Raw genomic sequence first — 27,948 nt, 5'->3', positions numbered from 1 at the left:
GGGTTGATGCCCTTCTACAGGTCTGTCCAGCTTTCCTTGTGTAACAGCTCATCTCCTGGTATCTCCTCCATGCTCTCGAGATTGTGCTGGGAGACACAACAAACCTTCTTGTGATGACATGTATGGATATACCATCCTGGAGGAGTTGGACTACCTGTTCAAACTGAATCGGCTGTAGGTACTGCCACATGATACCAGTAGTGACAAGGACACTAGTAAAATGCAAAACTAGAGAAGAAAATGTCAGGAAGGATAAGGAGAAAGCAAATGTCTGTGGCCACCACCTCCAAAACCATTCCCTTTTGGGGGGTTGTCTTGCTATTACCACTTTCATTGGCACCAAAGCAGGTGAAGTTTATTTCACAGTCGCTTATGCTTTCTAACTGGACAGATTGATATTCCTGAAGTTTAACTGACTTGGTATTAGATTGTAATGATTAATTGTTCCCTTTATATACAGTATAAATAATTTTAGTATAGTTTTATGAAGGATTAAACAAAAAAATGTAGGCGAATTTAGGTGTTGAGCTTATTTATTTATTATAATAAACTACAGGAGATGAAGTACATGATCAGTACCTTTTCTCTTATGTACGTTGTGCTAATGATGACAGAATATGTTTATAGCATTTGCATGGCAGTAGGTGAAGAGCATAACAATACATTGAGTTTCCACTGAGTAGATAAAAACCTTGCTACTAAATTTGGAAATGTTTTTGAAACAGAATGAAAATTATAGATCAAGCTGGATAAAATATTATATCATTTCAAGATCAAAGATAAATCGAAGAGCTGCAGGGGAACAAATACTCTTTTAGCACATACACATTTAAAAGAATCCATCCAGGAACACTGGGTGCTTGGGTTGCACACTTTCATTGCGAAATTTGTTTAAAATGTTCATCCATTGCCTATTATGGTGACAAACAGCCTCCACCTATTTTGACAGCACTGGACGTAAGGAGCCAAGCCAGTGTTGGATAGAACATACATTTCCATACATTTCTTCCACTACACACCTCCATTTTCTTCCTATAAGCATTTTTGTTCTTCCTGATTTTTTGCTTTAAAATCTGCCTATCATCTGTTTTAAAGGTTATCACTGCTGCTCCTGGTGTTGTTTTTTTATTTTTATTTTTTATTAGCAAAGAACTCCTGCATTGTATACTAAACTGACAAAATCTGTTACACATCGAGTATGACAATCAGTGTTTACAGAACATTTCCCAAGCTGCCTCAAAATGGTTGTATAGGGCCACTTTAGCCAAATGTGTCACTATAAAATCATAAACAGGCATAAGAAACATCAAGCTGTGATCTGACTTTGCCTTGGTGACAGTGCTGTGGATCTAGATGCATCTTTAGCATTAGGTCATCAGGTCTTAAGTGTTCTTACCCTACCTGAACATTTAACATGCCGGGGAAATGTAAGCAATTTACAGAAGGGAGATGCATGATTAACATCTCCAGAGAAACCCATAAATGTAGTGAGGTTCTGTGCCTGAAACCCTGTAGTAATTGAGTATATGACATCACCTTCTGCTTCAGTTTTAGAGGAAGGGAAAATGGTAAAATGATATGGAAGAATTAACACATAATTTAGTAGGAATGTAAACACACAGTACAAATTCCAGGCTACAGGCAGATTCTTTAATAATAAAATGGCCAGGATTACAACATCTATGGTTCCGAAACATAGCAAGTCATCTTTCTCCTTTCCCTGTAGCTCTAACATTTACTATCTGAAAGTAGTTGATTGCAGGACTCAAATCAGGTAGGTGATTCTATAACCAATTTCCATGAAGCACATAAGGTTAAATTCATAATACTCCATCTGACTCCTTGCCAATGCCACAAAATCTCAGACTCCCCATGACAATTGAATGGAAGGGATGATTTGTATCAGGTGCTGTATATTACTCCTGGTTTTGCACACAAGTTTTCACTTTGTAAGAAACTGCTGTTTTTTCTCACAAATGCACTGCTTGTTTCCACAGTGAGATTAGCTGCTGTTGCGAGCATAACCAGCTAATACATATATATAGATATACATATAGATATAGATATATAGGGTGGTCCAGATCTAATTACGCAAATTTCATTATGCTATATTAAGTTTATTACATAGAAAATCAAAAAATCCTGGACCATGGAGAAGTGTGTGAACTGACGACATGAAGAACCGCCTTCGCGCCAAACTGGAGTCGTCCCCACATAAAGTCATCCTGATAATCTGGATCTGCATAAATAGATCTGGACCACCCTGCATATATATATATATATATATATATATATATATATATATATATATATATATATATATATATATATATATATATACACACACACATACACCGTATATATATTGTGGAGGACTGCCGGCTTCGTGCTCCAACCCTCACACCCAGGCCGCCAGGAGGAGCTCTCCCGACAGCAGGATCGTTCCCCAAGTTCCAGCAGGGCCTCATGGACTATGTAGTATTTATACACAGCCCTGCTGGATACCTTGGGGGCCACCGGGAGTCGCTATAGGGGGGCTCGTGTGCCCTATAACCCGGGAGTACGTCACGGTCACGTGACAGGAAGGAACAACGTGCTCCCGGGGTGAAGAAAAGGACTGTTTACCCTGACCCGGAAGGAATAAGGAACTGTGGTCTGATTGGTCAGGAACACCTCTGGGTCAGGGTGTATAAAAGGACTATGGGCCAGTCCAGACACTGAGCTGAGCTGGGAGGTAGGAGGGCAAAGTGTCTGGGCGAGGAGGAAGAGTATTATTTGTGATTTGTGTGAGGAGTGTGGAGAGTGCTTTGTGCATATATAGAGATATAGATATATACAGACACAGAAAGTGGTTCAATAATCAGTATTCTTCAGCCACCTAAAACATACACACACAAAACAGAGTACTGCTGCAGCAGGATGTCACCATAAAGGTACCTTCTTGAATGATGAGCATATTAAAGCACTTGCTCTAAAATAAAATTAGACAGCTCATCATTCAGTACTGTGAGACAAACTCATCTTTTAAACTGAAACCTTTTATCAGATGATAACTGAAAACTTGACAGAAGGTTGCACACATTAAAAGGGGGAGAAGAACATAAGAGATTGTAATATTGTAATATTTTACATTTCTAACAGCTGATATTTGTGTCTTCAATAAAATACCTTTCAAATGATACACAGAAAATGCATCAAAGACAGAATAATAGCAAATGAAATTAGGAATAAATCATGAAATTGACAATCAGCAGCAAGCAACTGTAAACTGTCCAAAGATATATACAAGTACAATTAAACAGGTAGTCATTAAACATTCACAGATCATCTTAATTGTTGATAATATACAGTAGGTAACACCTGAGAGAAAATGAACATCCTTGTATTGAGGAAAAACAGAGCTATATCTGTTAGATGAATTTTCAGTTTTATTAAAGAAAGAAGCACATCTCTGGATTTAACTCTGAAAATCAACAAATTAAAACCCATCACTGAGATTCCGATTTACATGTAATATGCTTTCTCAACAGAAAGAGCTGAGCTAAGTGTGACATATGGATCCAATCATCCACTTACATGGTCTTCTGCCAAACTGGTGAAATGCAATAGCAGGAATATCTGAATACATGTTAGCTATCAAAATTGATGTTGCTATTCTTCACCATCAAGGAAAGCTCATTTACAGGAATTTTTATTTTGTTTGGTGAGTAGCCTTAGCTGTGATGGACCTTTTTTTTTTTGTTTTTTAAATCAAACGTCAGTTGCTTAAGTGTGAATGAACATATTTATTGAACTTTACTACTTGTTGGGAGGTCAAAACAGCTGAGTGTTAGGCCATTAGGCAAGTTCTCATAAGACATCAGAGAACAGGGAGCCATTAACTTTGCACTCAGACTGACAGATGAAGGTGTTCGCTTCAGTATCTTAAATAACATAACTCCATATTTGATACACAGTGGCTATAAGTAGTGAAAATGCAAAACAATTTGGAGGGTCACCTGGTCTGGTTTACTATTGCAAATATAATGTTCATATTTTAATTATAGACCAAAAACCATAGGTCTTCTACTTTTGAGGATAGCATGGTTAAGTAAGAAAAGCTAACTAGTAACTTTTGCTGCATGTTGGGTAACATTTATTCTGGTTCAAAATATGATGAGGGCATTCTGGTTTAGGTGTTGATTCAAATAGTTGCAATTTGTGGCAATTTTAAATAAACCTTGAATGTCTTTTTGTTATTTTTATAACATATCAGGATAGCACTTCTGGTAATGAGGTGCGGCTCCCATGATTTCCATGTTCCATACTTTTTAATGCTCTAGATCTACAGTAGATTACCTTTCTACCTTGAGTGCTTTTGATGTAGTATTGAGCAAACCTGAAATAAACATTCAAGAGTATATATTTGCTTATTCTAGATTTACTTTGGTGTAGGTAGCAATGATTTTCTGTTTTTAATTTAACTGTTTTAACTGACAACTAACCATATTTTGGTACTGTATGCTTAAATAAGATCACACTGATGTCCTTTGAAACCTATTTCCAGTCTTCCAGAAGATGGTGAAGTGAATAAAACACATCACAGCACTTGTTTAATTTTGGCCTTTTTGGGCAGTATGATAAAAGATTCGTTAAGACTACTGCCTCATGGATCTAGTGTCCTGGGTTTACATTCAGTTGCTGCCCACTGTCTGTATTGAGTTCTCATGTTTTCTTAACTTACAGTTTATATGTTTTTCTCAAGATACTCTGGTTTAATCCTAAATCTTAAATACAAGCATGTCAGGACTGGCATTTTGTCCAGGTTATGACCCTGATATTGTTGTTGACATTGAATAATCAGATTTGAACATTTCATATTATGCATTCATTTTGTTGTGTGCAAAACACCTAAAAAGTGCAGTCCATGTTTGTGAACCAACACTCACTAAAAGAAAAGAAATTTAGCTTATTTGGCAGCTGCCTTTATTTCAAGGTCAGTTAAGACGGCATATAGTGTTTACATTAATTCATCAAAGAAATGTGTTATAACCCCCAGGTGTTCAAATTATGTTGTAACAAGTAGATAACCTTGTGACCAAAGCATAAATAATAAACAGTAGAAGAATTTTCATGATAGAGTTACTCCATTACTGAAGAGCATAAAACATTTATAAGCTGTGTGTATTTTTCAGTCTTGTTTTCTTCAGGTTTAGAGATCAAACAGATTTACTGTACTGAATTTGCTCTCGGAGGAATCCACAACTAGCAGATCTCTGTTTTCTTTGGTTGGACATAAACCCTAAAAGCAGTTTACAATGTGCTCTTACAATGTGTCCCACCAGTAGAGTCCAGATTCATAAAATCTATGCAAAAGGCATTTGACATATCTATTAAAAAGTCACATGTGTGCACATAGGGGACAGCTTAAGGGCTCAGATAATTGTAATTTCCTGCCTGAACACTAGAGGGCGCTGTTGACTGATGCCTTTTCTCTTTCTCTGAATGCACAGAAGAAGATTGACAACGATAACATCTCTGATGTCACTTCTGTATCTGCCTGCCTGGACTTCCCTGTTCTTGCCAGGAGCCCACAGTAAATTTGCTCCACCATTTTGAGGCAGTCTGTTTGAAGACTCACGTTGATATGACGTTTATTTTCCTTGTTTGATGCATTTATAACCTGCGTCTTATTTATATTATAAAGGGTTAGCCTTTGGGTGCCCCAAATCTTTATGATTGTCTGCCCTTTCTTATTACAGCGGTGTATTTAACAGAATTTTATGAATATTGCTGAATAGCAACAGGAAAACCTAAATAGTATTTAAATATATATAATATATATATTTTATATGTGTATATATATTTATACAGTATATATACTGTATATATGAGTGTGTGTTTGCATTTGGCTGTTAATGCATTCTCTTTTTGTGACTCAAACAGTATGGTTCTAAAGAACAATGTCCTAGGGCCTTACAGACAGACAGTTTCCATGGTCAGTCAAATCAGAAGTGCAAAAATACCGTATGATTTTTTTATACCCAACCAGTTCTATTTTCAACACATCTTTGAAAGATATTCACAGGTATAAATTGAGAAAAATGTTTTGATCATTCTGTGTGATTTTTACACATTTTTGGGTGCTGAATTAAAAAAAAAAAACAAAAAAAAAACGTTTTCTCTGTCATGTAATATCACTATCAATGTCCTGGGAACAAGGAAAAAGCACAAGGCTGTGGGCACCTGGGGCATCACAGATAGATGAATAGATTTTCAATTACTTATTTGTTAAATGCCTCTATCCAAGGCAGCTTACATGTAGTGTGGTGTTGTGGTTAAGGCTTTGGATTCAAACTCTTAACGTTATGGATTTAAATCCTGTTACTGACTCTGTCTGACAATAATCAAGTCACTTCACCCGCCTGTACTTCAACTGGAAACACAAAAAAATGTAATCAATTGTATCTCAAATGTCATACTTTGCCTTGAATAAAGGTGTCAGAAACAAAAGTAAATGTACTTAACAGGATAGTACTTTATTTATCCCAAAGACTTGTATAAATAACACAAAAACTGTATGGCACAAGAAAAATAAGCTAAAGTAGGTGTCCACAAAGTATTTGTCTCACAAAATATTAGTTCTGTGAAATATTAAAGTTTAATAATAATAATATGTTATAATAAAGTAACATTAATAATAAACAAAAACTTATTTATATACAGACATCTGATAAGGAACTATCAAACCCAACTGAATGGCAGTCTTGCTAGCACATCCCAGACTATTTAGGTGCCTTTTCATGTAAGGAGAATGACCAAAATTTCTGAAAGTCTTGATTGATAAAATTTTGGAACAATTATCATCTATAAGGTGAGATTTATGCAAGTGCAAGGACCCAGTGGACAATGTCTCCTTTTTCCTTTATAACTGAGTGAATGTCACTCAATTACCTCACATGTCAATTACATTCCATGTCTTTTGCAGTGATTTAGAGTCATAGACTTTATTTACATAATCTTAGCAATTTCGAAGCAGTTGCTGTGCACTCCTGGCCAGTCTTGTAGTGTGACATACCTAGCGACTCGGTCCAACCAGTCTGTGACTTGCCCTGACAAAATCATCATAATGGAGTGTTCTGCGTGCATGAGAACTAACAAACAATAAGCACCCACCCGAAAGTACAATGAATATAATGCAGTGAAAAGGAGTGAGGAATACAGTGGAACCTTGGGTCACGAACGTCTCAGAACACGTACAAAATCGGGTTACGACCAAAAAGTCCGCCAAACTTTTGCATCTGTTCACGACCACACACTCGGGTGACGAACAAGCCAGTTTTCCTTCCGGTTTGTACGCGCCAATGATTTCTGCATGTGTTCAGTCTCTCCCTGTGCATTCGCTGTGAACTCTTTGTGCTCTATTTCATTTCCCTTCCGGTTCGTACGTGCCGGTGATTTACGCACGTGTTCAGTCTCTCCCTGTACAGTACATTGTTCTCGGTCAGACGTGCACCGACGTGACTTTACCTCAAAACCGTAATCTCCGTAAAAAGTGTTTACAGCGAGAAGTTCATAAGGCTGTAGCGTGAACTCTTGCAATGTTAGTTTTCTCTGTTCAAGGTTTTTTCAGTGTTAATCAATGTTTTTACATTTAGTTTACTATTACACTGTGCATTCTATGGTATAATTAACTATTTTTGTGCTTAAAAATCTTTAAAAATTATATATTTACATATAGTTCGTATAGTCCGGAACGGATTAATTGTATTTACATACAATCCTTTGGGGGAAATTACTTCAAGTCACGACCAAATCGGGTTGCAACCACAGTTTTGGAACGAATTATGGTCGTGACCCGAGGTTCCACTGTACAGGGGGTTTGGACGTCGCAAACAGAAGACAGTCTCATGTGTCTGATGTCTTGTGTTTGATGGATGGAAAAAAGAAACAAAAGGAAGAGACTGCATCCAGTCTGACTAGAAGTGATGTAAAGTAATGTAAAATTGCCTTAGGTCTCCTCAGTTCCTGAAAGACCATAAGTAAGGGCATAGTCCAGAACAAAGTGGTCCACCATCCACTCCATGGAGGATCCTATAATTAACTTCTGCAGTGGAAAACAGCCTCAGACTTATTGTACAGTATACTAGTAAAAGAAGATCATCAAGTGTGTAACTACAGTACAGACTAAACCAAGAGAACTGGAAACAGAAAGCAAAAAAACTGCTCTCCTGTCACATGCACCAGGAACATCTGGTTTTGGGCCCTGATGACTTAAGTCATTCCCTCCAACTCTTGAGAGGACAGGAACCAGGCAGAGATGAAGCGTCTTTACGTACTGCTTGTAACTTCTGATAGGCTTGTTCCAGTGAACTGACATATCATCAGCAATCGACAAATGATCACTTACTTACCGGTATATACTTGGCAATACTTTGCTGTTTATTTGAACTGCATGATTGAACACCCTTTTGCAATAAGCACTCGTATTCTGCCTGTATACAGATAAGCTGTAAATGAACTGTGCATGCATTGCATTTACATTAGAAACTCTGAATGCCTCCTTAGTGGACAGTTTGAATTCCGATTACATTTTTTGTCCAAAAAGGCAAATTATCACCTGAAAACATCCTCTGCTGTGGTGGTGAACCTGGAGGAAGGTTTTTTAGTATATTGTATGCTTTAGGCATTTTTACTGACAAGCCTTTGGAACTTGTTGGTTGCAGTACCTTATTTAGAGAAGACAAGAGGGGTGAAGAATGTTCTAAAATACTACAAGTGTTACAGCTGTGATTAAAGTCACAGGTGGGCTGTGGTTCATCTGGGTGCATGAATAGAAAGAAGGCTGGTGTGACAAAGTCCTGCTTGGACCGTTTAATGGCCACAACTAGCTGTACAGTCAGTATCGTCTAACATTTTTCTACTTTGTATTTGCCAAAAAATGCAGACTCTGCTGAAAAGAAAATGGATTTTGAAAATATATTCCCATCAAAATGAAGGTTTCAGCAGTGTTCAGATGTCTTGTCGGTGTGATGGCTTTAACACTTTATCCAGTTTTTTCAAAATAAGCAAACCATCATTAAGGTAGTGCGTTTGGGAAGTGTGCTGTGCTCTCTAGTCAACATACATAAAGAAAGTCTCTCACAGCGGAAGTAATGCTGCCAAACTGTGTGTGGCTATGAAGGGAAATGGGGGCTACGTTAGTGCAATGGGTCCCCAATCACTGCCCCAAAAGAATTTGACACAGATCATTACAACCAAAAGGGCTACCACTCAGCTATGCTCCAGGCTAGAACTGATTTTCCGTTTTATATTTGATAGGAATTAAAGGGGGACATGTATGACTTAGCGTAAAATAAACTTATTATGCTTTAAAAATGACACTTTAGAAAGAATGCCAAAAGCAAACATAATTTATTAACATTTATTCACTTATTAAATTACATGAATTGCCTATGGTAGATTCTGTCCATCTTATACTGATTATATTTTGTATTTTTTCCAAATTCAAAAGTGCTAACAATTAACGGCTTAGGACATGAGTTGTTTAGCATTTGTGCTAGCAGCATTGCCTAAACTGCACAGTAGGCTGTTTTGCGCCGGAACAAATGACAGTCCAAGTTCATCGTTTGTGAATCTTTATGCTTGGCGGACAAATTGCTTTTGTTACATTTGTTTGGCTCATCATGATCATTTGATTTGAAGCCAAAATATTCCCAAATCAATGAGGTAGATTTCTTCTTAGCCACCAATTCATCCATCTACACTTTTCTATATTAAACGAGGATCTTTTGGAACTTGTTACAATGCATGGCTAATAATAATGACGACACCCTGTGGCCAAATTGAAAATTACAGGAATTGAAGTTTCAACATTGTTGGCTTACTCAGTTAAAATAGTGGAGCCTCAACCCCCAATAGTAACATCATCAATCGACATTGTTTAAGGGGCAATACTGTAGATATATTTAAGAATTTTACACATTTCACCCACAACTAAGTTAGAGAAAAGCCAGTGAAGGCATTGCCATTTATATTCCTAGTCACTGAAAGTAATCTCCAATGTGTCAGGTCAAATTTTGTTTGCATATATCTTTTACATTTATCAGAAAACTAAGGTTGTTAAATCAAAGCTCCTTAAATTAAACTTGCAGCTGTTGGCTCTAGATATGTGGTGATTTTAAACCGTCTGTGACATCACACACATACAAGACAAAAATATCCCCATTTAAGCAGCCAACGGAACAGAAAACGCATGTAAAAGCTGGTTCTCAATTAATAACATTTCCAAAGTTCTTTCTTTAGATAAAAATTTAAAAGGTGGAAAAAACTCAGATCATCCTAAATTAAAGTTTTCTGTGCTGTATTATTTTGTCAATTAAATCAAGAATATTTGAGTCCTGCCTGGTCCATAAAACAGAACTAATTATTATGTTCATGTGACTCTTCACAGATTTACGCACATAGTTCCTTCATAAACCAAAACTCACCTCTACCTCCATTCAGATGAACAATGATAATTAAAATATGTGTACTATAACACACAATCAAGAATTAATGGACAAATTATATTATATCGTAAAACTGATCTGTGAAAGGCCCCGCACTCTGTTGAACCTGGAAAGCAAACTACAACAACAAATTTGTGAAACTCTATTTGTTCTATTTCTCGTGGGATTAATTATCTGCTTTAATTGATGTAGTAACAGGCTCTTGGAACAACGTCTCCTTTATTTTGGGGTGAATAAAACAATGTCACCCAGCATTGCCTGCCTGCCATCTTTTTAATGAAAGCCTATTATTGCCATTTTTAAAAACAACTTGAGAAAGCCAGTATAAAGGTAGGTCAGATTGTTTCACAGCTCCATGGGTTCTGGATTCAAATCCCAACTTGGTCATTGTCTTTATACAGAATATGTCTGTGTGAATTTTTTTCTGCAATATTACTAACTGTACCATGTTAGCCATTATGGAATTAGTGAGAAGTCAAGCAAAATGACACCTTTTATTGGCTAACTAGAAAGATTACAATATGCAAGCTTTCGAGGCAACTTGAATCATTTTAGTTAGCCAATAAAAGGTGCTCTCTGGAATATTAAAATGTAGGTTAAGTGTCGACTTTATGTGGGCCTGCGTGAGTGTGCTTCATGATGGACTGGTTCCCATGCAAGGCTGGTTGTGCTCTAGGCTACCAAGATAGGTCACAGCTCGATGTGACCCTGAATTGGGTTAAGTAAGTTAATGGCTTGAAAGAAATCAGTAGTTGTTTAATTCTGTCAGCTTTGTCTTTTGCTCTGTGCTTAATGTTACTGATCAAAATATCTTTAGAAACAGATACTGTATATCTCCTGTTCTTGGGAGCATCTAGGGGCTCCCAGTCAGTCTGGTTATGTTTTACACTTCTGTTCTCTGTGGTTACATTTCATTTTATGGTGCTGATAATGAAGAAAACATTCAACCTTTAGACACAGGTTCCTTTGTCATAGCAAGCTGGCAAATTAATACATAAAAAATGCAAAAGGATTTTTCTCAAAATAAAGTGGTAGCACATTTGGTACCGCAAAAATGCACCTATTACTCACTATTATGTAACAAACACAAACACTTGTTTTGGTCTTAATAACACTTACAAAACATTAATTAATTAAAGATTAATTACATCTCTGCCAAATGGCCTACTAAAATAACTTCACTTTGGAGTGGTCTGAGATGCTGTAACGTTGCTCTTGATACTGCATACTTGAGCATCAGACCTGTGCAGCCTTCATATGCACAGTTCATTTTACCAGCATGTCAATACGCCACACTGTACTAAAGGTGAGTACTTTGTAAATGTTAGCAAGATCAAAAGAAACCTTTGTTAAGGTCTTGTTATATAACAGGTTAGAAGTAATAAAGGCATTTTTGCAGTACCTAGTGTTACCAATAAATTACATTGTCTTTATGGACTATTACTTGCTGTAACACTTTATTTCATTTCCTATGCTGGATCCTTATTTCTGGCCTTAACAATTGCACCCTGCTGAGAAGCGGGCTTTGGTTAGATTAATTCTGTTGCCTCTGCATCATCTCTGCCTCCTTCATGTTTTTACAAGTAGTGCATTGTCAGCTTTTTATTCTTCCACCATTACTGGTTTTCTCTGTACGACCTTCACAGGGACAGAAAAATCATTTTGCCTTCAACTCACCGTTGACCTTTTCTAGCTACTATCATTTCGTTTAGGAGATGTGCTGAATTTTTGACGAGACGAAGACAGGCCATTTTTTTAGGGGAATCGAGCCATTTAAGTGCATTTGTATCTTCATCATAGTTGAAAAAGTATAAATAAAATTACGGAATGTACAGTGCAGGTAGGGCATCAGGGGAGTGCAGCAGTTATTACTGCTGACATGTGGCTTCTGTTCCCAGGCTTTGAATCTTGTGTCTTGTCATTGTCAATGTAGAGTTGGCAAATTCTCCCTGTACTAGCATATTTTCTTAAGTCCTCTTTTCCTCCCACATCCCCAAGCAATTGAAAGTTATGTTAATTAGTAATTCCTGATTAAATGGCTATGATTGTCACCTGCCATGGGCACGCTGTGACCCTGCGTAATATTCATCCTGTTTGAGATTATACCGCATGTATACACGGTGTTAGTAAATGTACACTAATGAAACTTCACCAAATTCAAGATATTCTGGCACAGCATATTCTCTGACAATGCGGCATAGTGACAGCACCAGGCTATCATATTCAGTTACTATATTTTTGGATGACACCATGCATCCGATATTGCAGGATGCCATGTAATGATACAGTAGGTAGACCAGATGGCCTGGGTCAGCCACACTTTGACTTAGCTCTTTCTAAAGGAACATGGAATCTCAGGAGTTTATTTTCTTTATGATGCCAAATGGAATGGTGGAATCTTCTATTAATAGCAATTATATTCTTTGAGCCAAAATATTATATTCATGAAAATAAATGCAAAATTTACTGTGTCAGCACAGGTTTTTTTTTTCTCATAAATCCCAAACATGTATATGCCAGGTTAATCGGCAGCTCTAAGTAAGTCTGTGAGCAAGTAGACCCAGTGACAGATGGGCAACCTGTCCAAATCTAGTTCCTCCTGCAGTCCAAGGCAGTTATGATTGGCACCGGCTCCTCGTGACACTGGAACTGGATTAAGAAGATGAACAAATAGATTGATGTATTCTTAGTAATGTGTGTGTATATGTATCTAAACACTGCATGGTTTTGTCATTTTCTGTTACAGTATTATATTTGTAAATCAGGGTAAGCCCTCTGAGCCTGACCTAAGGACAAAATGCTGCACAAGCTGAACTGAATTAAAAGAATAATCAAGGCGTGCATATTTGGGCAGCAACATCCTCAGGAATTTACAGACAGGTATAACCAGCTCTGATTGGTCCAGAGGAGTCTGCAAACTAATGTTTGACCTTCTCAGGAAAATAAAAAGTGCATTTTTTAAATTGTTTTTATATTTTCTGTTAATGGTTTAAAACAAGTATTTTAGAAGAAACATTTTCTTGTCATACAGTATATGCTTACAAATGTCATTTAGTACATTCTTTGGAATACTTTTATCACTTCCACTGCAAGAAGATGACTAGGAGATTATGACATTTGTAAGCTGAAACAACAAGGTCTTTCTGATATGACCTCTCTAATGCTATCCGCATGAAATGATAAATATTTTTTTTTCTATTGATAAAGTGGCAGCTGAGCAAGGTCACAACTTTCATCTAAGGTTTCATTTAGTAGTGGCTGTGTGATGAACCGACACATAGTCCGGGGTTGGTTCCTGTAATACTGAGGCAGCCTCTGGCTCCAGTCAACCCTGAAGAGCATGTTCAGTATATTGATGCGTTTGCATGAAGATAAAGCATATTCTTTATGATTTTTTTTTTAAAATAGATCATTATGTCAGTATTTCTCCATACCAAATGCTTAAAATGAGTTAAATGTAGACAGGAAGGTAGTGTGGTGTAGTGGTTAAGACAACCCTGAGGTTGTGGGTTCAAATCCTACTACTGAGACTGTGTGACCCTGAGCAAGACACTTGACCTGCCTGTGCTCCAATTGGAATAAAAAACAAACAAAAAAGTAATTCTGTGGAGAAAGACAAACAAATTGTGATTGCATTCACTACACTTTTGGTACGCAGACTTATTCTGATAAACTAGAAGAACCCAAACTCTCCTCTTTTAAGTCAGTGGGAAACTGATGTGTTATATTATTTGAAATTGGAAAAGATCAAATACTCAAATAGAGGATCTGTGCAGACTTTTTTCAAAACATGGCAGGATCTAATCAGTAATATTTTAAAATAAGCTCATAAAGCACAGAAAATTTATTAATTTAGGTATGTTTACAAGCCTTAAATTTCACAGCGTTTGGCTTGCTCTCTCTCTCAGGGGTGGGGATCGATCTGTTCTTAACTCAATTTTTCTTTTGTAAAAACTTGATTGCTTTGTATGGATTGCAATAAAATTAATAAAAAGGGAAAAAAAATGAAATGTAAACGATTGTTTCATGAATTTTGTAAGTCACCTTTGATAAAGACATCAGCCAAATAAGTAAGTAAATATAAAAATAAATAAATAAGTGCCTTAAAGTGGACTCACCATGGTCAATCTGTCCATTGCACATGGAAACTATTAGGAATTTTTTTTTTGTGCACAAAGCATACACACATGGACTATCCACTCCTGCATTTCAGAGTACAAGTGTAAAAGCTTTTATTTTGTGCATGTGCTGTTCAGTTCTGACTAGAAAAAGTAAACTTCATCTGCACAATGAACTACAGTATGTCCAAACATTCAGTGGATATTTTCAGAGATCACTCCACAGCATGTCATCTTCACTTAGTCACATTACAGTTTAAAAGATGCACACGCTATCAAGCCCATAGCTATGACCGTGAGCAAAACAAAAAAAATGTAGAGATCAGGTGCCAGTGATGGGGGTTTGACATTTCAGTGAAATGCATCTGTCCCAGCTATCAACTCTGACTTTCCACAGATGTTAAAACAGAAGACAAAAGCCAGGCAGCTGACAGAAAGGTAAACAATACTGTATTATGAATACAATTTTTCAAATCTTTTTTGGTATGGTTAAAGTGATACTTTTTATAACAAATCATGGCAGGAGTATGGGATGAACCTGAAATGAGTTGTGATATATTAACAAAATGAGGCTATTACTGAGAAAGCAACCTTTGGGGTTCTGTGTAGACTGTACACTGCCTTAATGCATTACTCTGGAAGTGTTAAATATTGCTGCAACAGTTTTAAACATATTTTTGCATCTTGGAAACGGTATTTAGTGTTTGTCTGTGGGGTTTAGCAATGTTAGCAATGTGTTTCAGCATCCACAGTTCAAATCCTAGCCCAGGTTCTATCTGTGCCTTTTTTCTATGTACTCTGTGTTACCTCCCAGTTAGCCTGATGTCACACTTTGTGCCAATGCTGCCGGGATATGTTTTGGCCCACCCTGACCCTGCAATGGATTTTGGACACATGGATGAAACCATCAAAATGAGTGAAACTTAACCTTACCGTAAATGGTATGTATTTTTCCAGTATTCTATATTAAATCTCTTTCAATAAAAACATTCTTGAAGATGAGTCAGTAGCTTCTAAGTGAAGCAAATGTTATAAGGTTACAATTTAAAATGTACATTATGACAGCCAAATGAAACAATGCAAAATTCCATAGGCTCTATTCAGTTCAATAGAGAAATGCATTATCAAAAATACTACTAGAAAATAAGAGAAAATGCAAGCAGGACTGAATCAGGTAGGTGCCCTGGCACAGACAGCGGTGGAGTTACAAACAAAACATTTTATCATGCTGTTGAATTGGATTGCCTGTCATCTTTCAAAAAGTAAAACTACAATTTAACCAACACTTCAGCAGATGCATCAGATGCCCTTAATGTGTTCATCAGATATATCCATCCGTCTGTTTTTCTGGACCAGCCTGGCAAATTCTACATTTATGGGTTCACGGGTTCTCAGCAGTATCTGAGCCTGAAACCAGCCTTAGACAAGAGGCCAATCCATTGCAGGACAGATGCATGCACACACTTAGTCAGGTCTGGTCAAATTAGAGTTGCCAAATACCTTAATGTACACGTCTTTGAGGTGCGGGAAACAAACCTACACAAAGAAAACCTCACACAGACGCACATGGTGAACTTTATGCAGACACTGAGTTCAAAATAGTCTAAATATTTGTATGATCCTCTAATACACAAAAAAACATTCACATTGAATCAATTTAAAACCACCAACCAACTGAAATTTGCCAGATGCACTTCCAAAATTCTGTAGTTTTTTTTCTTTGTCAATGATAACTACTAAAGTGTCACTAGATTTGATAGGAATGGTAAATTAGGCTCCCTGGTGAAATCAACCTCTTTTCCCTGAATGGCAACTTTTTTTTTTCTTTTTTAATGGTGACACTTAAAGTTAAGGAAATTGATGAAACCCAAGCAGAAATGATTAAGGCATACCAGCTCAACTTTGAATATGAAAAGACAGAAGAGGTCATTCATCTGAAGCTAAGCCTGTTCGGGTCTGGCCGGTGCTTGGATGGGAGACCATTTAGGAGAAACTTGTGTTGCTGCAGGAAGAGATGCTGAGAGGTGCTTACCAAGTGATCTGAATGTGGATCCCAATGTGCAGTGATGGGGACACTGTGCAGTAAAACTGGTGCCATCCTTCAGAGTGCTCATACAATACCCAGATCCCTGGGTATCCTTTGTAAAGAGAAGAGTGTATCCCGATGCCAAGGCTAGATTGCCCATCACTGCCTAGCCTATTTATCACCCTAATCATCTCCTGTCTCTAACTGACTACTTCACCACCTAACAGCTAATATGTTGTGAGTGTACTGCTGTCACTTCATCCAGGTGGATGCTACTAGTGGTGGTTGAAATGGCTCCCTACTCACTCAAGTGCTTTGAGTAGTGAGGAAAGCATAGTATAAGTGTAAAGAATTACAGTATTACTTTACATGGAACATTTTTATAGTACAGTTCAGTTCAGTTTGTTATTTGTCATTCCAGGCATATCTAAAATACAGTGGGATGAAATTGCATTTTTCAAGACCAGAGAATGTACAGAAAAGGAAAGGGCAAAAAAAAAAAAAGTAACCACAAAAAAGTAAATAAAAACAATACAAAACAGAGTTAAATTCATAAAGACCAAACAATGCCCAAGTTAAAAGTATAAAATAGTTAAATACTACAGTTAAAATAATTATGTGTATAAAAACTGGCTTGTTATGTGCCTGTTACTGAGAGTTTTAGCAGTCTTATTGCCTGTGAAAGAAGCTATTGAATATTCTGGCTGTTCTTCATTTTATGGAATGATATCTCCTACCAGATGGTAAGAAATCAAACAGTCGAGGGATGTACGGAGTCCCTCACAATGAAGAGGGTTTTATTGCTTACATCTGTCCTTACAATTGTCCTCAGTGGAGGGGACAGATATCCCTCTAACCCTCTCATCCATCCTCACTACACGTGGCAGAGACTTCCTACCAGGCACACTGCAATTTCTGTGCCAAGATGTAATGCAGCTCGTTAGGAAACTCTCAGTAGTGTCCTGGTAGAAGGTGGTGATGATAGGAGGAGGGATTCTCATTTGCCCCAGCCTCCTAAGGAAGTGTAACCTCTGCTGAGCTTTCTTGGCCTGGTGTGTGATATTAAGTGTCCAGGAGGGTTCCTCAGTGATGTAGACACACAAATATTTTGTGCTGCTGACCATCTCCACAGGAAAATCACTGATATGCAGTGGGAGGCATTCAGCCTTTGTTCTGAAGTCTACAATCAACTCTTTGTCTTGTTGACATTAAGGGACAGATTGTTGTCCCTACACCTGCTCAATAACTGTTCCACCTCTGCTCTGTAAGATGTTTCATCCTCATTACCGACAAGTCCTACTAATGTATTGTCAGCTAATGTAATGATCTGATTTGTGCTGGATTTGGCAGTACAGTCATGTGTTAGCAGAATAAACAGCAATGAATTTAGCACGCAGTGTTCAATTTAATGGTGTGTGATGTCTTAGCATCAACACATACTGCCTGTTGTCTTTCTGACAAGAAGCCCAAGATCCTGTTACAAAATGAGGTGTTCAATCCAAGCAGAGAAAATTCCGCTATTAGCCGCTGGGGGATGATTGTATTAAAGGCTGAACTGAAGTAAATAAACAAAATCCTGGCATCTAGGTGGGATAGGATAGAATAGTATGTAGGACAAGTGTAATTGTGTCATCTCTGGACTGTAAGGGGTCCAGTGAAGGTGGAAGGCTAGCTTTAACATGATCCATGACTAGTCATTCAAATCTCCATACACACCACTTCATGCGCGCCCTATCCCGGTCAGCTCTATCAACTCTGTCTGTAATCTTCCACAGTCTTTTCATGATTGCACTTTATGGTCAGCAGCATCTCTCAATCATACCTTAACGTGAGATGCTCAGGACACTCAGGACGAACACAACAATAACAACATGAACTTTTTTCCAGACCTAGGGAAGCTGCGGCGTCTATGAGTGCTGCTATTTGTGTTGTACCAAAAAAGCCGCCACCAAACGGAAAAAAAAAGTCAACATCAATACAATAAAACCTAGTCTATATTTTAGAAAGTGTAGAGTTCACCAGTGCAGATTACTGAAGCTTGTCAGGAACACTTTCTGTGTACCCTCTTGACATTTAGGTGCAAGGCAAGAATTAGCCTTAGCTAGAGGATCAGTCCATTGCAAGACACCTATACTAGGATAATTTAGAGATTCTGATTAACTTAATCTTCATGTCTTTAAAATGTGTGATGAGCCAGAACAAAAAAGGGGGGAGAAAAGTGTATAATCAATGCAGACAGTGACCAGGCTGGGATTTTAATTGAGTCTTGTGGAGATATGAGACAGTTTTGCTAACTCCTGCACCACCATTGTGCCTCAGGACTGCTGTCTTGCAGTGATCAGTTTTGCTTAAATACCATACAGGCTGTTGTTTATGTGTTTGTATTGGCTGCTCGCAGCATCTGTCAAAATGTCTTGGCATTAGATTAGCACTGCATGCAGAATTTAATCATAGGAAGGTGTGAATTTATAATGTATGCTATGGAAATCATAGACTTTGCCCTTCTGAGATTTAGGGGTCATTCGCTCTGGTATTTACCAGAGGCCAGCACTACCTCAAGTAACAGCAAGTGGTGTGTAAATAAAGTATTTCTTCCAAGTTAATCATTGTTTACTCCCATCTAGTCGATTGTGACAGGTAATGCATTTAAGATGGTACAACTGCCAAACTCAGGAAGCAGGAGCCACTTGGGTTGTATTTATTTTTTTACCCATTTACTTTAGGTCTTTGGAGTAAGACTCAATATGTCAATCACTGGACTGGTTTCAGATGCCTTGTTCTCTCACATGTAAGGCAGCAGCAAAAAAGGTTTTAATAGTGGCATGTTTATGTATGCGAGGCACCAGAACCTGTTATCTTTGAATCTGCTCTAAGTAAGCATGCCAAAAAAAGGTAATCTCCAAATAATACAAGTCTATCCATCCATCCACTATCCTACCCGCTATATCCTAACTACAGGGTCACAGGGGTCTGCTGGAGCCAATCCCAGCCAACACAGGGCACAAGGCAGGAAACAAACCCTGGGTGGGGTGCCAGCCCACTGTAGTAATACAAGTCTCTCCTGCCATTGCTCACCACCAAAGTCCAGATACACTGATACAGGGAGGGATCACTGGCATCCAACTGATTTGAAAAAGACAATAATCTAATTTTATGATAAGCAACTATCTAAGTCTTTCAATCATAGTTAACCCATCATACAAAGTTATACACCATATACATTTTCTTTATAGCACCAACATTGAAATATGCTGCTTTTGAGGGCAAATTCTCTTTATACTAAATCATCTTTTAGTAGTGGATTGTCACTGAGTAAAGAACACATCATCAACTACCCCTCAAATATGATTTTCATAAACTCAGTCTTTGTCCCAGAATTACATTTCATTAAAACCTCTGCTGTAACAAAAATCTTGCCATGTGAAAAGAAAACACTGGAAACTGAGAATTATTGTACATTCATGATAAGAAAAATCTTTTCCCAAATGGGCATTAATTGTGTATGGTACAAATAAAACATGTACCCGAACAAGACTGGAGCTACCTGACAATTAGGGTCTAATGCCTAATATAGATCAGATCATTTTAATTTGGAGAGGTGTGTCCAGAGTATAATTATCAGCTGAATTAAAGTGTCTGAACAGCACAAAACGAAAATGAATGTTAGGAACTATCAAATTCCACTCCTTCCCTGAGATATTAATAGAGGGGTCACTTTCTCAGCACTGCTGGAGATAGCCTAACAGTAAGAATTGGGACAATAATTGATCGTCTGGAAATGCTGCCAATATTCTTATTCTTACCAGTTAAAATATTTTTGAGCAAGAGTGATGGTGGAGGATTAAGGAAACAAATCCAATTCATTTGCACAACATTCTTAACTTCTAAATAGAAAAAGGAGTGTTTTGAAGGAATTCCTTGTTTACTACAGAGAATTGCAAAAGGTGCAAAAATACTACGTATCTATACAAAGACCTCTGAAGGCTTAGATACCTAATGTCTTAAAAGACTTGAATGCAAAATGATCCTGTAATAGAACAACAAACATCAGTGTCTTTCCTTACAGTGTCTTCCTACACTAGTTTCTTGTTTTAAGTGAGTGAAGTACATTACGATTACTAATAAAGTGGTAATAATTATTAATGACCGGAGCAGAGCGTACCAAGAGGAATTCTTACCGGATTTTCTTTCTACATCCAACCAGGCCAATGCACATTCAGCACTGACTTGTTCTTTTCATCGTTTCAAATTACAAATATTCACAGTCTAGTAGCGTAGCTGGGAAGAGTGCTTTTTGCTTTCAATCTGTGTAAAGATGATCTTTTAACATGTAGTCTTTTCATCTTCTAATACAAGCAAGCTGATAATGGAACTTAGAGTTTTAAAAATGGATTTACGAATAATTATAGGAATACCTCTACAAGAATATTCATTTTAGCTACATTAACTCTGCTTGCTAGAGAGAGGTGAAGATTTAACTATCAATTGAAATCTTATTTAGTGCTTTCCATCAAACTGCCTAAAGATCTTCCGTCTTATAGTTGAACTGTTTTGAAACAGTCAGTGGACAGTCTTCTACTACTGTATATTATGCCATGCAAATGAGTTTATTGGGAAAAACACACTTCTTTCCAGAATAATTTTAAATCTGGAGATTTTGTAAAAGTCATTTGATACATTTGTTAAGATCGGCAATGATACACATTAGTGATGAATAGAATCATAGGAGATATTTTTGTACCATTCCTCCCCTTATAATTCCTTATAAATTAAAAATTGCTTTAATTAAAAAAACAAAGCCATAGTTAAACACACAAGCACTTACACAGAAAAGTAGGTGGCTGAGGGGCGCAGTGGTAATAACTACTAACTCAGGTCTTTTTGTATATAGTTTTAATTGCTAATAATTAATTGTCAATATAGGAGTAGGTAGTCCCACAGATCCTCCAAGATCTCCAACAGGCTAATATTAGCAGGCAACATCTAAACTGGCTATGTGTGTGCATGAGTGTCCTCTGCAATGCCTTGCACTCACTGATACCAAGACAGGCTCCAGCTGCAGGCAAAGTCAGTAAAGAAAATGTATAGATCTTTGGATAAGTATGAAAATTAAATTAATTAAAACTGTCATTCCTTAAAAAATCTTGGGGTTACAGGTATTTCAGTCCATGCAATTACTGTATACAAGTTGGCACAATCCAATCGCGACAGAAGAAAGTGCAGAAAATATATAAACATGGCATGAATTTTGATGATAATAATTAGCACTTGCAGATGTCTTTAAACAGCCTTTTCTTCAGATTTGAAGAGAAAGCAGTGAATAAAGGCAATGCAACAAAGAATTCTGCATCTTTGTCTATAATTGCTATACATACTAAAGCCTAATAAATTATGCACTTGTAGCAGCAATCAGAGAGGCACAAATATACATACGGAAAAGCCTCAAAACAGTATTTCTTGGTTTCATAAATCCATTTATTTTTCACAAGAAATTTGATTAATGTTATAATTTTCTAATATTATTATTTGCTAGTATGATCTCTCAAACATCCATTCACCCATTTAACGACTTTATCAAATTCGGGGTTACTGTGCTACAGTTTATCCTGGTAGTGTTGGTCACATGGAAGAAATCAACCAACCTGCCAAGAATCGACATTTGGACCATCTAGTGATTCTGATTTTTGTCTGTACCCTTACCACTTGATGAATAATTATAGTTTCTTTGTTTACTGATCTTAACTTGAATATCAGCAATTCATTTGAACAGCATTTTTGCATAATCTGTTCATTTTAAAATTATGATTTAATTGATCATTATATTTTTATGAGGAAATCTTTATGGATACAACAATTACCTTGTGCATTTTCTCCACATACTCTTTTTATTGGATGTGCACCTTTATTCACCTTGCAATTCTAAACTAGACCCTATGATAGACTTGCATCCCACCCAGAGTTAGTTAATGACTTTCACCCAAAGCTATCAGAATAAGTTTCCAATAAAACTATAAAGTGGAGTTATTGAAGATATTACTTCCCTTATGCTGTTAATATTTGGTTAATGGATGCTGCTTATATTTTTTGAAAATCACTTTAGCAATCTAGGTTATAATGTAAACCAGTCAAATGTATTAAAGATTAGACAAGACAAACTGGGCAATTTCTTTATAGAATAACCTCACTCATTACAATTTAATGGATTTGATGGTTTAATGAAACTTACATTTATTTCTTGAGTGATGAGTGTTTATCCAAAATACAGTAAGTTTACAGTCTTAAACAATGTGACATACTTAAGTTCACACAGTATCAGTAGTGGGGACTGAAGATGCTACGTGCTGTATATTTTACAACTGTCACATATGCATGTTAGAGGGTCATCTTAAAGGCTTGGCAGAGCACTATACCACCCCAGGACATGAGGGGGCACAATTGCTGACTATCTGGTCTCCTTTTCTGCCAACAGTTCAGAGAAGATAATGGTCATGTAGGCAACTGACTTTGCCCCTTCTGCAGGATGCTCTCGTAAGAATGTCTCATTTAGACACAAACAAGACACAAGCAGACAGCACTCCATCCTGAAGCCTGAATGCTCTTCAGAGTGTTTTCACAGCAGCCTGTGGCTGAAATGGCATTTTGTTACCTTTTGTGCCATTATGCGTCTGCTACTTTGTTCGAATTATTATTTCAGTAAACAGGGTGATCCAGTTGGCTCCCCAACATTTCATTTGTACGTGTGCATTCCTCTCAGTTAATGATACAGTCCAAGGACTTAGGGACAATGCCAACATCCATGCTACTTTAAGAAGAATACACAAGCTTTAACAGGAAAAAATGTTTAAGACTACTCTTTTGCAAAAGCAATCTGATTTAAAGCTGCCAATCACAATAGTGAGTTACACTGTTTCACACAATATCTTTTAGCTCAAATGTTCTTTTAAAACCTTTTCTACATTCACTGAAGCCCACACACAAAAATTACAAATTACAAAAATGTTAAAGTGTTATTTTCCTGCCTTTACGACCTCAAATTATTATACATCTCAGACTTTTCCAGATCCTTTACTGCAACATAAATTTGAATTAGCTTACATTCCCATTAGTCTTCTGCTTACTTACATCTACAATAAAAAAGCAACATTAACTGCTAATAACTAATTACCCAAAGGTTACAACATCAAGGATGCAGTGAAAATAATATCGCTTTTGAAACTGCTCCAGTAAGTCAACATGCACACTACAGTCATTTCAAGGTCCTTTTAGAGCTACACTTACAATATGTAGCATAAAAACAACACAGGGTGTGGAATATCCGAGAAACTGACAGCAATTCAACAACTACTTAATGCTTAACAATTCACTAATATTTTGCTTTAGTATGTTGCATACGGTGGCTTATGTAATGAAAGAGTCAGTGAAAAGAAGGCTGTTTCAAGATGGCTGCTTGTTTGATGCAGATGCACCATATCAAAGTATTAGGATGCAATCATGGAGAAATGAAATAGGCCAGCAATGTTGCTATGGTGTGTGTGCAGTTATTTTAGCACTTATTACTTTTAACTAACAGTACCATAAACTCACTGTCCAAGGCTTTGAACAGAATATAATAGTGAAACCAAAAGACTGATTTGTGAAAAAGAATGCGAACTGATAAAGGATGGAATATTTAAAAGATAACATTATGGTAAATAATATGCATATTTATAGTTTTACTATAGCATAATATCTGAGGTTTATGCACTTTAATATAAATGATTAATGATGATAAAACAAAGTCTCACCTTGTACTGGAAAAGAAATAAACCACAAAATAGGCTGTACAAATCTGCTGTTAAAAGAGAGAGGTTGACAGATGTAGCACTGGTCCTTTTGATGACCACTGGCATGAAACTGTAGAGCCCAAACATACAGGCACTGAATCCAATATACAAAAGTCCTGGGGAAGATAAGAAGAGAGTTATTACGGTGCTTTCTGACAGATCCACTTCTCAACATTTTGACATCTCCACATCCTTCCTCCTTACTGCATTAAGCTGCTTTCATGAACAGGTCAATGAAGTTCAGCCGATATTCCCCTTGACAAAAAGAAGCTGGGGAGGCTTGTAAAGCTGTTAGAAATTACAGCAAACACCCCACTGTTCTAATTTTAAGAAGCTTGAGCAGATTCTTGTCTTAAATGAATGATGCAATTATTTTATCAAATACCATTATCTAAGGAGACTTGCTAAGAACAGGATCCACACAATATGACTAAAGTTAACTATCACATCAGTGTATGTATTAGTGGACAAAGAAAGCCGATTAAACCATGCTATTTGGTATAATATAAATATGTACATAACATTTATTTCTAATAATATATATGTCTCTTCTGGTTTGTCCTGCTTCCACTTCAAAACTGGTCCCGCCCACACGCAGCCGACACAACATTTCTCGATTCCTATTCTTCCTCATCCAAACCCTTCCCCATGCTGCCTGCGGCTCCTCTTCAAAACTGGTCCCGCCCACACGCAGCCGACACAGCATTTCTCGATTCCTATTCGTCCTCTTCCAAATCCTTCCCCATGCTGCTTGTGGCCACCCATACTCCTTGCTTTTTTCGTTATACTGCAGAGGTTGTTTCCTAAGCCTTTGTTATAAAATGAACGACAGTATCTTCTCTATTGACGGGCTTTTGTACAACGTCATCTCTATTCCGGGATCCGGCAACTGCCTGTTCCTATCAGTGGTTTATTTCTTGACACAAATCGTCTCCAGCAAAACACCTGCATCTTTCAAGAAGTATTTTTTTCTTCTTGATTTCTGAATTCCTTTCTGACCGTTTTCCATTCCTATTCTTACACTGCCATATGCTACGGAGGGCGTCGGCTAGTTTCTAATAATTCAACAAATAATCCTGCAATATTTACCAGTGAAATGAAATTTGCCAACAGTTTTTAAAGTACTAATTAGATATATCAATGACATGTTGCATTTAGATTCAAGTGATAATGAAATGAAGACAAAGTACTATTTGAAAAGTACAGCAAAAAAGATTAAATGTATTTGTTAAAGTGTGTACATCATGCCGTAATTCCTTATTTATGCTCCCTCCACCTGGGTTAGCTCCCCGATTCCCATAACCCTTAAAAAGAACAAATGTGGTTAAGGAAGGCAATAGATATGCAAACATAATAATAACAAGTCACGTGAATGAGGTGAACGTAACAAGGAAGCATCCTTCCTTAAAATACATACTGAAAACGCACGGAGAGGTTATCATGTAATCAGTTTGCTGCTAGTCTCAAATTGACTTTGTTTTGTGATATTTCAACACATAACAGTCATTTGAGACTATGCCATTAACTCAGCTACACGTTGTGTGTCACTGGTCCTAATGTTTAAGCCACTTTCACCAAGTTCTCCTATAATTTGCTTTTTGTCACAATATCCTGCCATCTCTGTGTTAATGTATCTTTTATATTCTGTCTAACTTAATTTCTGACACTGGGGAGTGAGTTGCACTTCTTGATGCTAAAAACTTTCATTAAATGACTTTTTCCTACATCATAATTAAATCACCTGTAATTTGCACCATTTGGTTTGTCTTGGTATCTTTAATTAATTGTTCACAGATTCCTCCAATAGTTAGGAAGCTCTGAAACCTGAAACATTGGTGAAAATATTTTTTGACCAATACCAGTGATGCCAGAGGATGTGCGCATAACTTGGGATGGATACAGAAAAATGGCTCACTTTTTAGCTCATGGACTGGACTCAGCAGTGCAGCAACAAGTGCCAGTAGTTTAGTTGAGCTCTTTAAAAAGATTCTAAGACCAAAGTGACATTGAAATGACAGTCTCTTCAGATGTGGCATATATTTTACTACCTTCCAGCTAAGCATGGTGTATACGTCTGTGCACATCAAAATAAACAAGATGTAAATAATTTGGAAAGGTTTACCAAAAATGTTTTTTAGAATAAAGCCTTTGTACACTTTTAGAGCAATACATGTTCTGTTAAGTTTTAGTGAAGTGCTTTATTATTGTTTTCATGCACGATAGCTTGCAGTCACACAGGGTTTCCTGCAAAAAGTGAAACTTTTGTGCATCACATGCTGGATCAACAGATGACAAGGTGCCAGTAAACTGCAGGATATATTTTTGAAAACCAATTCTCACCTGACTGCACACGTTTAACTACATGACTTTAGTGAAGAAACAGCATAGCATCTTTAAGTCTTCTGCACTTAATAGCAGAAAAACAGAAGTAATGCCCATCTTTGAATTTAAGAAACATGCCTCCACTTCATTATTCCGAATATGTAAGGAATACCACCCTGAGCAGAGAGGGAGCACTTCCACCAACTCCATCTCCCATTCCATCTGCAGTTCAATATCAAGTGACTCAGCTTCCTCTTCTGCTACAAAGACTCACTCTCTCCAAGTCGGAAATGTAATAAACTTGAAGCCACCAGAAGTGGGCATTCATTTGAAGACCAGCTCTTTGGGAGGACAGAACAAACAATCAGATGTTCTTTATTATAATCAGCTGTTTGCCATTTTTATACCTGGATGTTTATTTTATTTAAAGGGTTACCAGGTTGTATACCAACAACAAAAACAACATTTATTTATATAGCACGTTTTCATACAAGAAAATTTAGCTCAAAGTGCTTTACAAAATGAAGAATAGAAAAATAAAAGACACAGTAAGAAAACAAAATAAGTCAACATTAATTAACATAGAATAAGTAAGGTCCGATGGACAGCGTGGACAGAAAAAAAAAAACTCCAGACGGCTGGAGAAAAAAAAAAAAATCTGCAGGGATTCCAGACCATGAGACCGCCCAGTCCCCTCTACCAGCCCTTTATATGGTTAACATTTCTTTCTTAATTCCTACAACAGTTAAAGGTGCTGTAGAAAGATGAAGTGTTTGGGATGTCATATATTGCATAGCACCAGAAAACAAATGTATTCAAAATGTATTATATTTACATGAATAAACAACCTACCCCAAAACACAACATTGATAGCCATTTTGAAAGTAAGTTTATATATAAAGCAAGTGATAAGACAAGCTCTTTTACTTGGTAATGTCTGCCTTTACCTCGGGGATTCACTTTTCTCTGAACCAATAAAATTACTTCCTATGAAATTCTCCTGATCCTGATACACCCATGAAAAGTAGAGTAGAGAAATTTCTCTTGTTGGCACACTGATTTCCAGAAGTATTTATTCTGTAGTGGGCTCTCTCTGTGACTCTGAAGAAATGGAAGTCTAAGCAGTAGAGCAAAGTAGGATTAAAAGTACTAAACAAATCTGTGACGTA

General features: G+C 37.1%; 1 protein-coding gene and 1 long non-coding RNA gene across 2 annotated transcripts in view; one reads left to right on the top strand and one right to left on the bottom strand.

Moving 5' to 3' along the window:
- slc35f1 (solute carrier family 35 member F1) overlaps positions 1 to 27,948 on the bottom strand; it is a 417,452-nt gene that overhangs the window by 57,910 nt on the left and 331,594 nt on the right. Inside the window, exon 7 of the mRNA XM_039747637.1 lies at positions 24,419 to 24,573. Coding sequence (XP_039603571.1) covers positions 24,419 to 24,573 — 155 coding nt within the window. The remainder of the gene's footprint in view (positions 1 to 24,418; positions 24,574 to 27,948) is intronic.
- LOC120525394 overlaps positions 15,008 to 27,948 on the top strand; it is a 176,543-nt gene continuing 163,602 nt past the window's right edge. Inside the window, exons 1-2 of the long non-coding RNA XR_005632946.1 lie at positions 15,008 to 15,046; positions 15,423 to 15,549. This is a non-coding gene — a long non-coding RNA (uncharacterized LOC120525394). The remainder of the gene's footprint in view (positions 15,047 to 15,422; positions 15,550 to 27,948) is intronic.

Source organism: Polypterus senegalus, chromosome 3 (assembly GCF_016835505.1).
Source record: "Polypterus senegalus isolate Bchr_013 chromosome 3, ASM1683550v1, whole genome shotgun sequence".
In the NCBI taxonomy this organism is placed as follows: Eukaryota; Metazoa; Chordata; class Cladistia; order Polypteriformes; family Polypteridae; genus Polypterus; species Polypterus senegalus.
Note: the sequence above shows the minus strand (reverse complement) of the source record. Positions and strands in the feature narration are given on the sequence as shown.